Source organism: Schistocerca cancellata, chromosome 2, assembly GCF_023864275.1.
Source record: "Schistocerca cancellata isolate TAMUIC-IGC-003103 chromosome 2, iqSchCanc2.1, whole genome shotgun sequence".
Lineage (NCBI taxonomy): Eukaryota > Metazoa > Arthropoda > Insecta > Orthoptera > Acrididae > Schistocerca > Schistocerca cancellata.
In genome coordinates this window covers 972,116,244-972,131,543 of record NC_064627.1, presented here as the reverse complement: position 1 = coordinate 972,131,543, position 15,300 = coordinate 972,116,244, and the positions used below count along the sequence as shown (strand labels likewise).

The following is a 15,300-nucleotide window of genomic DNA, read 5'->3' as shown; positions in this document are numbered from 1 at the left end:
AGCATTAGCTTATTGATCATAAACATACCTCAGCAGCATAATACACATTGTCGTTGTAATAATAACATCATAACACCTCAGTCAAATCTCAAAAAGGTCGTAGCTTTCTGCAATAACTTCAAATCATAAAAAATATTCTCTGCTCATTTCAATAGTGTCATCTGCCTCAAACGTACTTTAAAATCATGATCCCATACCAAATGTATCATTCAAAGATCTCATAATATCACAATGGGTCCGAAAAAATATGAACAGTTCACAAAGTACAGACAAAATACAGTTTCGTAAGTGTGAAGTAAACCAACTCTGTAATTGCGTAAACATGTGTCACTGACGTAATAAAAAAGTTTGTGTCTCTCAGTTAAATGATCAGATAGCTGTGTAATTATGTGTTAAAGAAATATGGTACCGATGTGTAAAGTTGTATAAGCAAATACCATATTAGCTAGGGCTCTTTGTGCTTGCCAGACACATGGTACACAAAGTAAGCGTGTACCCCCCTGAGGATTATTGTAATTATACCCTCAGGTGTTACAGATTACAGCAATGGAATGAAATGTATCACGGAAAACTTTCTTTGTAATTCAAAAATCTTTAAAAATAAATGTTTTAAGTACAAAATTAATCACTCAAATACGTGTCCTGTAGCGCTAAATGTGCGTCTTGCTGTAAGATCATCTCTGTGGAAGTCTCGTAGTTATTGTCCTCTGAAAGCTTAGTTCTGCAGAAGTCAATGTACTTACCTCATGATAAACAAAAGTGAAATGCTTTGCGTAGAGATATCTTAGTTATTACGCTTATTGCCGTGATGAGGAAATTACTGTGCTGTAACGTATTGTTGTCCTACGGAAAAGGCTGTCTCCTTGTAGCCATACCACAAAAGTCACCACTAAAACATGTCTCACTTTACAGAAGAATTCAGAAAAAACTGTGCAGATATAAAACAGATACACCGCAAAAGCAACATTTTAAATTGTCACGCATTAGCAGCGTCGTGATAAAATCGTGTAGCTGTCACATAAACTAACCACTGTGTCATCTGGCATTTCATAGAAAGCACCTCAAATCCAGAATCTACTCTCAAGCAAACCAAAATGTTGCATGAAAATCTCATTAGCAGTGCTGGTATATGTTCTAAGTATGTAAGCCGTATATTCGTTACGTAATCGTGCAACTAACAAGGAGGACTGTATAAATAACAACATTGTGTCGTCTGTTCGCAATAACAATGCATTCGCAATTACTTGTCTAAGTTACCTATGTTCTTGACTGGATAGTTAGTTAGCTTCAAACATTGTTGCATGGTAACAGTTTCTAAAGCATACTAGTAACGTGAAGTGAAAAATTTTATGGCAAAGACAAAGTTAAAAAGCAGATTGTCTTTCAATAAACGGGTTTACATGTGAAATGTGGTGTAAACCTTTGCTCTTCTCAGTATGCAGAGTTTCAACTTGAATGCAATTATCATGCAGTATTAGTCCGTAAAGAATACAGGAATTTTGCTCAAGGTTAGCGTCTATGTTATTTTTCTCTGAGCCAGCCGGCGCACGCGGCTGCCTGCGGTGTGAGTCATTGTCTGTTTCTTTGTTGATGCGCGTCATTACTGGGATTAGGAGGCCTAACTTCCACAAATTCGCCTAGCCGATAGGGCTCTGCTCTGTTTAAATCCCGCCAGTTCTGATGCAGTTCAGGTCTGTCGTTACGATCATATCGTCTGTCGTCATGTCGGTAGTTCCTGTGGCTTCTTTCTTGTCTGTTAAGTGGTGGAGAATTTCTCCCTGAGTCGTAAATGCGCGCTGGACCGTTGCGTCTAAAGTTATTCTGTCTCCCTTGATAATAATTGTTTTGGTTCCCATATTGTCTGTTTCTCTGATTGTCTCTGTCATATTCATTACTGCGAAAATGCGATCTATCTCTGTAACTATTACTCTGCCAGTGGTTGCCATACGGGTGGTGTCTCTTTTGGTCACGATTTACGTGGTAAGAATAGAATTGTCGTGTCCAGTTATTGTTTCTATCGTCACGGAATTGTGACGGATGTGACCTGTAGTGATTGTTTTCCTGTTTTTGCATCCCGCGACTATCTGTGTCAATTTCTAATTCTTGTAAGAGTCCCTGAAAAGCTTCAATGTCGTCTTTGCAACGTCCTGCCAAAATAATATGCCGTAAATGTTCAGGTAATTTGATTAAGCAAATGCGGATGAGTTCTGAGGGGCAGTATGGGTTTGACAGGTACTGATTCTTGTGCAACATGTCTTCAAAATATTTCACAAAACTGGAAAATTCAGATTGTTCGAAATGTTTCATCATTATGATGCCATGTTTTACTCGGTCTTGTGTAGCTTGAGACCAATATGCTGAGAGGAAGGCATGATAAAATTCTCCTTCACTGTGACAATCGTGAATGACCGATCACATTCTTACAGCTGGTTCATTCTCCAAGTAGCCACACATAAATTCTAATCTGTGTTCTAATGACCAGTTGGGAGGAAGAAAATGAGAGAATTGATGGAGCCACGCTTGTGGATGAATGTCGTTGGCAGAATTCTTAAACGTTTTGAATTTACGTGTAGTAATGAACAGCTTATAGTCAAAGTCATCGTGTCGGCGAGTAGCATATCGGTCATTGTTACGTCGTGTCGGCGGTTCCATCTCAATATTCGGTCCACCTTGCCAATTCCTTTCATAATTACCGAAATGCCCTGTGTTATTATTTTGTGGCTTTTCCGTATTTCTAAGTTCCTCTTCCCGTGTTGGAGCGCGAGTGTCCTCTGAAATATGTAATTCTTGTATCACCTGTGTCAGCTGATCTTGTACTTCCCGGATTTCTCTTTGGTGTTGCGTATTAATTTGATTCTGATTTTGTTTGAATTTCCTTATTTGTTCATACTCTTCTGTGTCAGTGAAGGCTACGGGTCTTGTGTCATTCAGATCATCATCTACCTTTGTAGATAAGTTAGTGACCTGATCCGAAAGTTCGGCTACTTTCTCCGATAGTGAACACATTTCCTCAGTGTGTTTTTCTGAACCAAGTTTCAGAGTGTCCATTTGTGTTGAAATCGAATCTACTGTGTCCTTTAAGTTTTCCTGAGTTTTTGCAAGTTGCGTAACCGAATCGGTAGATGCAACTGAGTCAGTTTTAGCCCACAAGTTCTCATGATTTTCATGAACAATGGTTTGCAGTTCTTTTATGGCTGCTTCGTGATTCTGTAATGCATTTTCATGCCGCGAAAAAATAGGTTGAAAATGCTCACAAATTTGTGTTTTTACGTCATTACAGACTTTTTGACATTTCGATTCAATGTTATGTAACTCAGTAGTTAAATCTTCACGTGTTTGTTCAAGCGTGGTGTGAAGATTTTGTTCCATTGTGTCTAACTTTTGAAGATTTTGTCCCATTTGTTGCATTAATTGTAATAACAATGCATTAGTGTCTGGAATCTGTTCCTCTACGCTTTTCGGCAGTGCATTTGCACCAGCAACATTCACATTTTGACAAGCAGAAAATGTGTCTTGACTCATTTGAGAAAACGGTGAGGACCCAAAACCTAAGTCTACAGTATTTGCAATATTGTGTTCTGTCATTTCGGATTCCTGAGGGGAGCTGTTGCCGACCGATCGATCGATAATGCTTCCCTGTTCACTAATTGTTTCACTGTCTACACCATTGTTTGCAGCCCGCTCCATTTCCCTATGTACAATTACCAAATTACTACTTTCAACATTAGTTAATTCATTACTCGGTGGCGCTAACACGCTGCTTTCGTCTTCACTGTCATTTCTCAGTTTACTTTGGAGCCTAGTATTACGTTTTTCACACGCCATTATTGTCACAATATTTCACACGACAACACAAAAAAAACACAATTTGAAGAGCAAAAATAAGAGAACGCATTAACATAGAACTGAAAATAATATCTAGTTAATTGTAGCTGCGAAATACTTGGTGCAAATCTACATGCATGCCACAACTGTTTTACTGTACAACAATGAAAGACTGCAACTACAAAGGAGATTCTCTCTACAATTACGCAATAGCAATAAACAAAATCTACACTAATTACACAAACTACAAGAAAAAATCAGAAGATTCCAGTGAGGTATCCTCGGCTAAGGGTCGACATATGAAACGTCCCCTTTGAACATTTATACAGGACTGTGCTTAAACTGACACACAATATTTTTAGCGCAACGCAATCTGACTATCAAAGATCCCTGCAAGAGAATGGCCCTGAGTAACATTAAACTATACCTTTCACAAATAACTTACCTCACAAAAATCTTCATTACTCGAACTACTGCAATACAGCGAGCGCCACTACAGCCAGCTAAATAAAAGATTCAAACTACGGAAGTCACTAACTACTGATAGGGATAGTTAGCAAATGAAAGATTTTAATAGAGAACAAACACTGTATTTACCTTAATAATCATAATATATATAGCAGTTCAATTTCAAAACTTCCGCCATCTCTCTCCTCACATCCAACACTGCTGGCGGCTCACCTCTAACTGTGCAACGCTACGCGCTGTTCACATCCAGCTGCCGCTGCCTAACACTACAATGGCAGACAACAATGCAAACTAGCCACAGACAGCACACAGCACAGCCAGTGATTTTCGTACAGAGCGCTACGTAACGTTGCCAATAAGAAAACATAAACAGCCTACTTACATAAAGAAAACATAAACAGCCTACTTACACAAAGAAAACATAAACAGCCTACTTACATAAAGAAAACATAAACAGCCTACTTACACACTTAGAAATTTCAAAAAATGCCATTCTCAGTTTCTCTCTGAGGAGAGCAGTTGAGGCATGGTGGTCTCTGCCCTCAGTAAGGACAGGCACCAGTTCTAGCCGACGTAAGCACTCATCTGACCGTGGGAACACTTTCATGAAACTCTTCAACTTCCTGGAGATGCTGATCCCATCAAGTAAGACTCACTGACTGCCTTCTGCCGACAAACAGCAACTAGGGGCAACACTGGGAGCGAACCTTCCCACTGAGGAAAACGCGCATCATTCCTTCCCTTATATCCACTACTCTCAATACAGTAACCATGAAATAGTGGCACAAAGATGAAATAATAGCATACTTCAAGCTTGTACATAGTTCAAATGTACGAGCTTGAGGTGTCATATTGACAGTTAAAATGTGTTAGTAATATAGAAACATTAACACCAGAAATCTCCATTCAACGTGATATACAGGGTGAGTCATTAATTATTGCCTCCTAGAATAACTCCGAAAGTATGATAGTAGCTGAAACAAAAGGTTTGGTGGGACAAAAGTTACATGGGACAACGGGGGCCATAATGTGACGTTGGTTTTTTGCTTCTAGGTGGGGTCGCGTCAGAGGTATGAAGGTCAACTTTGTTTTTTTTGTAAAAAATGGGATGCTATAGTTTGGTACTTATTTTCTGATAGCGGCTATTGAGACGAATCCAATGATGTGTAACAGTAAGGTCTTTGAAGGTCACCAAAGGTAAAAAAGGTGGCATGAACGTCCATTTACAGAAGGTGTTCGAAGTGATGGCCATTGGTATCAATGCAGTGCTGCGATCTTCTTATGATGGATTGAGTGGTATTCCTTATCACATCGGCACTTATTGATGCACATGCTCTGACAATTCTCTCTCGTCATATCTTCAGGTGTATTTGGAACGTCTTTATAAACAACTTCTTTTACGAATCCCCACAAAAAAAATCCAGAGGCGTCAAGTCTGGCGAACGAGCTGGCCACGACACATCTCCTCCGCGTCCAATCCAACAATTTGGGAATTGTCCCTGTTACTCATTTCTAGACATAAACGAAAAATGTGCCGGACACCCATCGTGTTGATACCACACTCTGTTCCTTGTTCCTAAAGGTATTTCTTCCAATAACAGACCTAATGTTTCTGGCAGGACCGTGGTGTACTTCCTACCATTAAAATTTCCTTCGATGAAATAGGAGCCTATAATTCTGGTCCTCCAGAATCCCACACCATACATTCACCGACCACCGTTTTTGGTGTGCAACTTGCCGCAGCCAACATGGATTTTCAGTTGCACAATAATACATGTTATGCAAATTAACATTTCCATGGTTCGTGAATGTAGCCTCGTCAGTAAATAAAATCAAATTAATAAATGTGTCATCCTTTGAATCTGAAGTTGAGCCCATCGGCAGAATTCAATGTGATGCATACAATCCGTACCAGTTAATTCTTGGTGGAGACTGATATGGTAAGGATGATGTTTATGGCGATAGAGAACACGAACAATACTACTCTGGCTCATGCCAGATTCCCTTGGAATTTGACGCGAACTAACACAAGGATCTAGAACCGCAGTGGCAAGAGTATCAATTTCCGTTTCCTCGTTAGTAACTTTCCTTTGCCAGCTATGTTTCCGATGCGTTAAAGATCCAGTTGTTCTCAATTTCTTATACACATATTTAAATGTACGACGCGTCGGGTGAATACGTTGAGGATATCTTTCAGTGTATAAGTCTCTAGCTCTCAATAAAATTCGTTGGCATTCTTCGTAAATGAGAAGCATATCGATCTGTTCTTCGAGGGAATACATCATTCACACACGCTTGATTCGGCGATGTTAGTATTGTCGTTCCTATTAGTGTTGAATTGTGAAACCGTAAAATGGCGTTTACATGTCAGTACATGTTAAATGGATACGCCATATTCGGCGAATATTTACTATTTGCAGGATATACGAGAGAGAATTGTCAGAGCATGTGCTTCGATAAGTGCCGACGTGATAGGGAATACCACTCAATCCATGATAAGAAGATTGCAGCACTGCGTTGATAGCAATGGTCATCACTTCGAACACCTTCTGTAAATGGACGTTCATCTTTTTGACCTCGGTTGACCTTCAAAGACCTTACTGTTACACATCATTGGATTCGTCTCAAGAGCTGCTATCAGAAATAAGTACCAGACTACAGCATCCCATTTAAAAAAACAAAGTTGACCTTCATATCTCTGTCGCGATCCCACATAGTAACAAAACACCAGCGTCATATTATGGCCCCCGTTGTCCCATGCAACATTTGTCCCACATCTTTTCAGCTATTATCATACTTTCGGAGTTGTTCTAGGTGGCAATAGTTAATGACTCAATCTGCATATCAAATATTCTAGGAATATAGTTTTGATCCACCCCATTATTCAGAGACTTATGTTACATTATACAAAATCTGGGTGTAATACGTATTTTGCGTGCGCACCAGTCTGAAATTAATGCTACATGAATATCACAATACTATCGTTTGAAAAAAAAAATGATAGTCAGATACTTTGCTCAAAATACATATGAAATTCAATTTCGCACTGCTTTTCTTTAAAGAAACTGTTGAGCTAAAATAGTGTTCTCGCACATCGGGATACCGTGATAGCTGTCATCATGTTGCAATGCAACACAAGGTGTACTTGTCTGTAATAAATTTCATAAGGACATGTTGTGAACTCATGGTTAATGGGAGCCTATCAAATAATATGCTCTAAAGTGGTGTTTAGTTTCCATTACACTACAAAAAGTGTGTTAATTTGTTCTTACAATTTAATAGCTATTTATGTGTATGCAGAATGACTTAAAAATTAATTAATCTCAAGAATGAAACCTAGTTGTGTCTCAATGCGCCAGATACAGTGCGTATTTAGTAAATACCACCTGATGGGTAGTATATGTGAGCGTATGTTGCATCACTCAAAGATGGCCTCTGACACTTGTTTACATTGCAAAATAAAAGAGAGTGACCAATTATTGGGATTCCTGTGGTTCCACAATTTTCCAAAACAAACTAATTATGTTTGTACATAAAATTGTTCTCCACAAAACTGGATTGTTTTATGTGGGTCTGATATGCAGAATAGGAATAAAACATTTTCCCCCTCTGAGAAACAGCTCCGTTACATCGTTCTGTTGAGCAAAACTACGTTCTGGGATCTTGCAGTTCAAGTCGTTTGCGTGTAAAAGATTTTTATTTGCTTTTTATGATGTACTCAGTTCACATAAAATTGATACAGAGCAATCTGAATAATTCCACAAATTGACACAATAAGTGTCCGGGTAAGCAAGATAGCTTTATCTGGGCAACTTGAAAAATCATACTTAAAGAGAGAAATGAGATTCCTGATGAAATAGGCAACACAATTTGCGTGGCGTAAGAAGTAAGTTGCGAGCTGCTCCGAATATGGACTGCACTACCGCAACTGTGACACTTACATTTTCCCTTGAAATCAGATAGGGTATGGCAATCAGCACCACATGGCTGCCGGGAGGAGAATACCCCAGAAATTCCTTCTCCGCCCTTTGCTTCCAATTTTCAAAAACACAGCTACACGTGGAAGAGCGACTCAGTGCTGTTTCCAATGTGCCAAACCAGGGTATCACTTACCCCTCAAAAAAATTTGGAAACGCAGTAGGAACATTTTATTCTTCGCATAAAAAACTGCATATTAACGAACGGGAGTTGGGACTGGCCTGTAGCAGTGTCCCGCCAGTTGGTCAACTTCTTCACACAAAGCACGTGGGGAGGATGGGAGGGGGGATGGGCCAACGACTCTTCCGACTGGATACACCAAATACTTGGGACGAAAGTGAACGAGTAGTATCACAGCATCTCGTCCTTTGATACCCGCACAGAAAAGGCAAAACGCCGCGCTCAAGGTTTCTCTGGGGTCGGCAGTGAGGGCTAGGCGGTCTCTGCCCTCATCGAGGGCAGGGGCTGGTTGTAGTAGACAACTCCTGCGAAACTGCTCAACTCCCTGTGGATACTCAGCCCTCGCCCCAAAATTATACTGACTGACCACCTTCTGCTGACAAACAGGAACTAGGGAGCACATAGGAAGCGACAAAAATGCGCTAATATGCCCTCCCAAGGAAACATGCCCAGTACTCTCAATAAAATAATCACGAAATAGTGGCAGAAAAATGTGTAGCCATATTTAACTGTCATGCCACGAAGTCTCAGACAAATCCGACGAGTATAGAGTTGAGGGATTTGCCAAAATTAAATGTTGAGGTTAGTCAAAAAAATGCGTGTGAAATCTTATGGGACTTAACTGCTAAGGTCATCAGTCCCTAAGCTTACACACTACTTAATCTAAATTATCCTAAGGACAAACACACACACCCATGCCCGAGGGAGGACTCGAACCTCCGCCGGAACTAGCCGCACAGTCCATGGCTGAGGTTAGTCATTGGAGTATTTTAAAAGAATTTGTACTGAACCCTTTAGATACTGTCTGTGGTACTGTCTTGTTTACAATTGAGTTTGCGACTGAGAAAACCATGTCACTTGGGATTTAGATCGAGCTACGCGACAGACACATAGCTTACGACATTTTCTGGGACTCTGGTTTCACCCTGACGTCTGGTCACTTTCTAGAGTCCTAGTGGTATGGAGACTGCCATTTGATGAATTTTTAAAATTGGTCAGTTTATGCTAAATGATTATTACCGGTGGGTCACTGTGATTCGGTCAAGGATTATCTCATTACGGGCAATACTGAAATGGGAAAACAAAATACTTCCTCAACAATGAATTGGCAAAACAAAATGCGTCCTATGACAAAAACATAACTTGGTTTTCGATCTACGGCACGGTTTTCGTTTATCACGTTTCACTGTCGTATGACAGCAAACTCCTCAATATTGACTCACACACACAAACACACACACAGACAGTGCTCCACCACACACCCTTCCCCCATACCCATCCCAGCACCACATTTCACTCTGGATGACTCTTAGCATATGACCATGAGCAGTGCAAACATGTGCAGTTTCCAGCAGTATAGGTTATGTGGAGAGAAGTATTTACTTGAAGAAACCTATGCCATGTGCTTTTAGCACGTATAAAACTACAGACGACTGGATGAACAGATCCCAAAAATGAATGTGAGTGGAAAACACAAACAGATAACTGTAAATAGAAATAGCTAGAGATACACAAATCCAAAAATCATCACATATGTCACATCAAAATATATATAATTAGATAATTTTATATGTATTGTAGACCACTGAAGATGCCTAACATGAACAGTCGGAACATGTCTGCACTCAAGAATAAATTTCAGCTGTAAAAGTCGAAAGTTTTGATCTTGCAATTCAGCTAGCAAGTTGTGGATTATGTATCACTAAAATGTACCAACTACTCAACGTGATTATTTGTCTTCCAGGTTCTAGACAGCCAGATGGTCGTGTGAGGAATGTGTTGCATTTAACTCTATTGGTATACAGCAAAGAGATCAAAGAGATGGTAGACGAATGATGCAAGAGTGATTGGAAGTTACTGATAGTAAACCAGTAAGATCCACAGTATATTTTCTGACCATGTTCACTGCAAGCGTAATGACTGTATTGATGCTCATTTGTGGCTCAATCGTTTTATCGATCGAAAACATATTTGTTACCCGTCTGCCATACATTTTTGTGACTTTGTACTTATCTACACGCTGGGACATTCAGCTCAATAGATCTTGACGATGACTTCACTTAACAAAGTCTAATTATACCCAACATTATTGTATTTGATAACGACTTAAAGCAAAAATCATGATGAAATAAAGAAGTCTGTACGTTCAAATGGCGGAGATCTCGTTAAAAATACTATCATACGACAGTGGTCCAAAAATATGAGGAAATTATCCCCAGCATGTGGTTATGCCATATCTCCGCAATACCCTTTCTTCCAGCAGTGCTAGTCTTGCAAGTTTTCCAGAACTGTTAAGTTTGGAAGGTAAGAAGCTGTGAGGCAGGTCGTAAGTCGTGCTTGGGTAACTCAGCTTATAGACCACCTGCCCTAGTTCGAGTCTCGGTCTACACACAGTTTTAATCTGCCACGAAGTTTCATGTCTGTACAAACTCCATTACAGACTGAGAACATCACTGTAGAGACTTAACAGTCTTGGTGCATTATAAACGTTTATTAGTTCCAATTATCTTAGCAGGTACTGGACACTGCACTAAATACCAACTGTAGTGAAAAATATCAATATGTATACGTATTTTGTATCTATCATGTGCGCAGAGACGTTGCTCAAATACCAAGATAATGAAGATGGAGTCCTTTCCCCATTACATAATTAACGCATTGCAGCCACCTGAGGTACGTTTATGGCACATGAAAAGCTTTCTCCAAAGATGGTAGGTGCTGCAAGCAAACGATGCACATGAGAACCACCGCATTAATATCTGCCAGGCTATCCTTCTGAAAGGAGTGCCTACCATTGTCTGCAACGCTCCTTACGGTATATGTTGGATGCTGAACAGCCATGGAACGATTTCTGCTCTGCACGACCAACATGCTGAAATCAGTCGGGTCACTTTACTTGCTAACGGACGGTGTCAGGGATCGTGGTGCAGTGAAGTAGGTGCGCCAGATGCTGAAATACCACCAACTTGGCGCAGCTTGCGCCCAATAACACATGTTTACAGTTAATATCAAGGCAAAGTTTTGAAAAAGAAACTCGTTTGAATGAACACAGAAAATAAGTAAATGAGTTTTAGTTGCTGTCAAGCTCTTCGGTGCCCTTATTATAAGCGATCACCTTGTGACAGCTGAAAGTAATTAGCAGTGACGACTATTTGTAAGGTTCATAAAGTGCAACGATTCTCTTACAGTTTAATTTCAATTATGTTATAATCTGTAGCTGGATGCCGGCCGGAGAGGCCAAGCGGTTCAAGGCGCTACAGTCTGGAACCGCGCGACCGCTACGGTTGCAGGTTCGAATCCTGCCTCGGGGATGGATGTGTGTGATGTCCTTAGGTGAGTTAGGTTTAATTAGTTCTAAGTTCTAGGGGATTGATGACCTCAGAAGTTAAGTCCCATAGTGCTCAGAGCCATTTGAACCATTTGTACCCGGTTACAAAATGAAAAGACAAGTTTTCAACCATCAATGCAAATTAGGTATGGTAAATTATTGAGCTATACGCAATCTGAAATGTTGATTTATCTGTTGCAGGTGTTCATTTTGTCCCAGCGCCAAGTGTAATTACAACGCCTCCACCACCGTTCTTTTTCAAGGCAGACCATCCTTTTCTGTTCTACATACTGGATCAAAAGACGAGGGCGGTGCTCTTTGCTGGACGCATCTCCGATCCCTCACATTAAGAAGCCTACTGTGGTTCAGTATGAACACATTGTTTGCTGATACCACGTCAGTTCTCTGCACCTCACCGATATTTCATGGTGACTGTAGTCGGTGCGGTCTATCAGTTTATCGTTCATTTATGTAACCTTGCAGTGTACTCAAGAAAACTTATACTTCAGTTTAGCGTTGTTTCGAACCTCTAAATAAAGGAAAATGATTAATACACACACAGGGTAATTTTGTTACAACTTTTCATTACTGTTGTAAGAAAACAAAATTCAATAAAAAAATTGTGTATTCTAATATTTCCCACACTGCATCAATTTGTGTGTACAGATGAGAGTACTTCAGTAGACAAGTGCGTCTTCTGAAGTTCCACTTCCGACATTCTTCTGATTGTTGACAATGCATGAGTTCTAGTTTGTGCAGATGGTGGACGAAAAATATAGCAACACCATAAACATAACACTTTACGATGCCCAATACAGTGCAGCAAACCCGTTGACATCCGAAACAGTTTCCAGTCGTCTAGAAATGGATGACTGCAGGTCCTGTAACATTTTGGAACAAATCTCATACCATTGGGATATGGTGAAAGATGGTTGCATAGCTGTGACCCAATGCGGACCACCACACATGAGCTATGTAACCAGGTGAACGCAGCGTGGATGGCTATGCAACGGGACGCCATTCGCGCCTTATACGCGTCGATCCCATGCCGCATGGAACATGTTATCGGGGCCCGCAAAACAATGGTAACTTCAGGTAACGGAGATGGAGTGGATAGCGATGGTACACCTTTCTCTCCAGAGTAGTGCACGAAGATGTGATGACTGTCGTGGGCAGGAGAGATGCGGCAGTTTACCCTCATGCTCACAAAATTAGTCCTGAACGACGGGAGCTGTGTGATTAGTTACCCTGACGGAAAACAGCATCACTATTGGGGAACAAATATTTTGTCATAGGATTTATCTGCACCGAATACGGATCGCAGTACCACAACTGCAGCACTTACATTTCCGCCAAAAGCAAGTTAGGGTGCGCCAGTCAGCACCACATGGCAGCCATGAGATGAATAGCCTAGAAACTTTTTCTACGTCCTCAGCTTCCAATTTAAAAAAGTAATTAAAAAATCTCCAAGTGTAGGGGATGACTCAATGCTATAGCCAAAGTGACGGAACAGAATATTTCTTTTTTCACGAGAAAAAGAGAGGAACACAACATAAACGTCCCACTCCTGGTGAAACAAACAAGAGGTTGATAGTGGTCTGATGTACAACCTACTGATCGTCATCTTCGATCCAAGAATGGTGCCAGAGGTTACTTATGTGACTCGATACACCATAAATTTGGAGGATAAGCAACTGACTTTCTCATGCTGCTCAGGTGGTGCCATGGCGTCCCATCTTTTGACGTCCACTTAGAAATTTCAAAAAATGCCATTCTCAGTTTCTCTCTGGGGAGAGCAGTTGAGGCATGGTGGTCTCTGCCCTCAGTAAGGACAGGCACCAATTCTAGCCGACGTAAGCACTCATCTGACCGTGGGAACACTTTCATGAAACTCTTCAACTTCCTGGAGATGCTGATCCCATCAAGTAAGACTCACTGACTGCCTTCTGCCGACAAACAGCAACTAGGGGCAACACTGGGAGCGAACCTTCCCACTGAGGAAAACGCGAATCTTTCCTTCCCTTGTATCCACTACTCTCAATACAGTAACCATGAAATAGTGGCACAAATATGAAATAATAGCATACTTCAAGCTTGTACATAGTTCAAATGTACGAGCTTGAAGTGTCATATTGACAGTTAAAATGTGTTAGTAATATACAAACATTAACACCAGAAATCTCCATTCAACGTGGTATACAGGGTGAGTCATTAATTATTGCCACCTAGAATAACTCCGAAAGTATGATAGTAGCTGAAACAAAAGGTTTGGTGGGACAAAAGTTACATGGGACAACGGGGGCCATAATGTGACGTTGGTTTTTTGCTTCTAGGTGGGGTCGCGTCAGAGGTATGAAGGTCAACTTTGTTTTTTTGTAAAATATGGGATGCTATAGTTTGGTACTTATTTTCTGATAGCGGCTATTGAGACGAATCCAATGATGTGTAACAGTAAGGTCTTTGAAGGTCACCAAAGGTAAAAAAGGTGGCATGAACGTCCACTTACAGAAGGTGTTCGAAGTGATGGCCATTGGTATCAATGCAGTGCTGTGATCTTCTTATGATGGACTGAGTGGTATTCCTTATCACATCGGCACTTATTGAAGCACATGCTCTGACAATTCTCTCTCGTCATATCTTCAGGTGTATTTGGAACGTCTTTAAAAACAATTTCTTTTACGAATCCCCACAAAAAAATCCAGAGGCGTCAAGTCTGGCGAACGAGCTGGCCACGACACATCTCCTCCGCGTCCAATCCAACAATTTGGGAATTGTCCCTGTTACTCATTTCTAGACATAAACGAAAACTGTGCCGGACACCCATCGTGTTGATACCACACTCTGTTCCTTGTTCCTAAAGGTATTTCTTCCAATAACATATCTAATGTTTCTGGAAGGACCGTGGTGTACTTCCTACCATTAAAATTTCCTTCGATGAAATAGGAGCCTATAATTCTGGTCCTCCAGAATCCCACACCATACATTCACCGACCACCGTTTTTGGTGTGCAACTTGCCGCAGCCAACATGGATTTTCAGTTGCACAATAATACATGTTATGCAAATTAACATTTCCATGGTTCGTGAATGTAGCCTCGTCAGTAAATAAAATCAAATTAATAAATGTGTCATCCTTTGAATCTGAAGTTGAGCCCATCGGCAGAATTCAATGCGATGCATACAATCCGTACCAGTTAATTCTTGGTGGAGACTGATATGGTAAGGATGATGTTTATGGCGATAGAGAACACGAACAATACTACTCTGGCTCATGCCAGATTCCTTTGGAATTTGACGCGAACTAACACAAGGATCTAGAACCGCAGTGGCAAGAGTATAAATTTCCGTTTCCTCGTTAGTAACTTTCCTTTGCCAGCTATGTTTCCGATGCGTTAAAGTTCCAGTTGTTCTCAATTTCTTATACACATATTTAAATGTACGACGTGTCGGGTGAATACGTTGAGGATATCTTTCAGTGTATAAGTCTCTAGCTCTCAATAAAATTCGTTGGCATTCTTCGTA

General features: G+C 40.6%; 1 protein-coding gene across 1 annotated transcript in view; it reads left to right on the top strand.

The window, feature by feature from the left end:
• The window catches only part of LOC126162939 (serpin B6-like), a 65,046-nt gene extending 52,712 nt beyond the window's left edge, over positions 1-12,334 (top strand). Inside the window, exon 8 of the mRNA XM_049919770.1 lies at positions 11,981-12,334. Within this exon, the coding sequence (XP_049775727.1) occupies positions 11,981-12,129 (149 nt within the window). The 3' untranslated portion in view covers positions 12,130-12,334. The remainder of the gene's footprint in view (positions 1-11,980) is intronic.
• Positions 12,335-15,300: the final 2,966 nt, after the last annotated feature.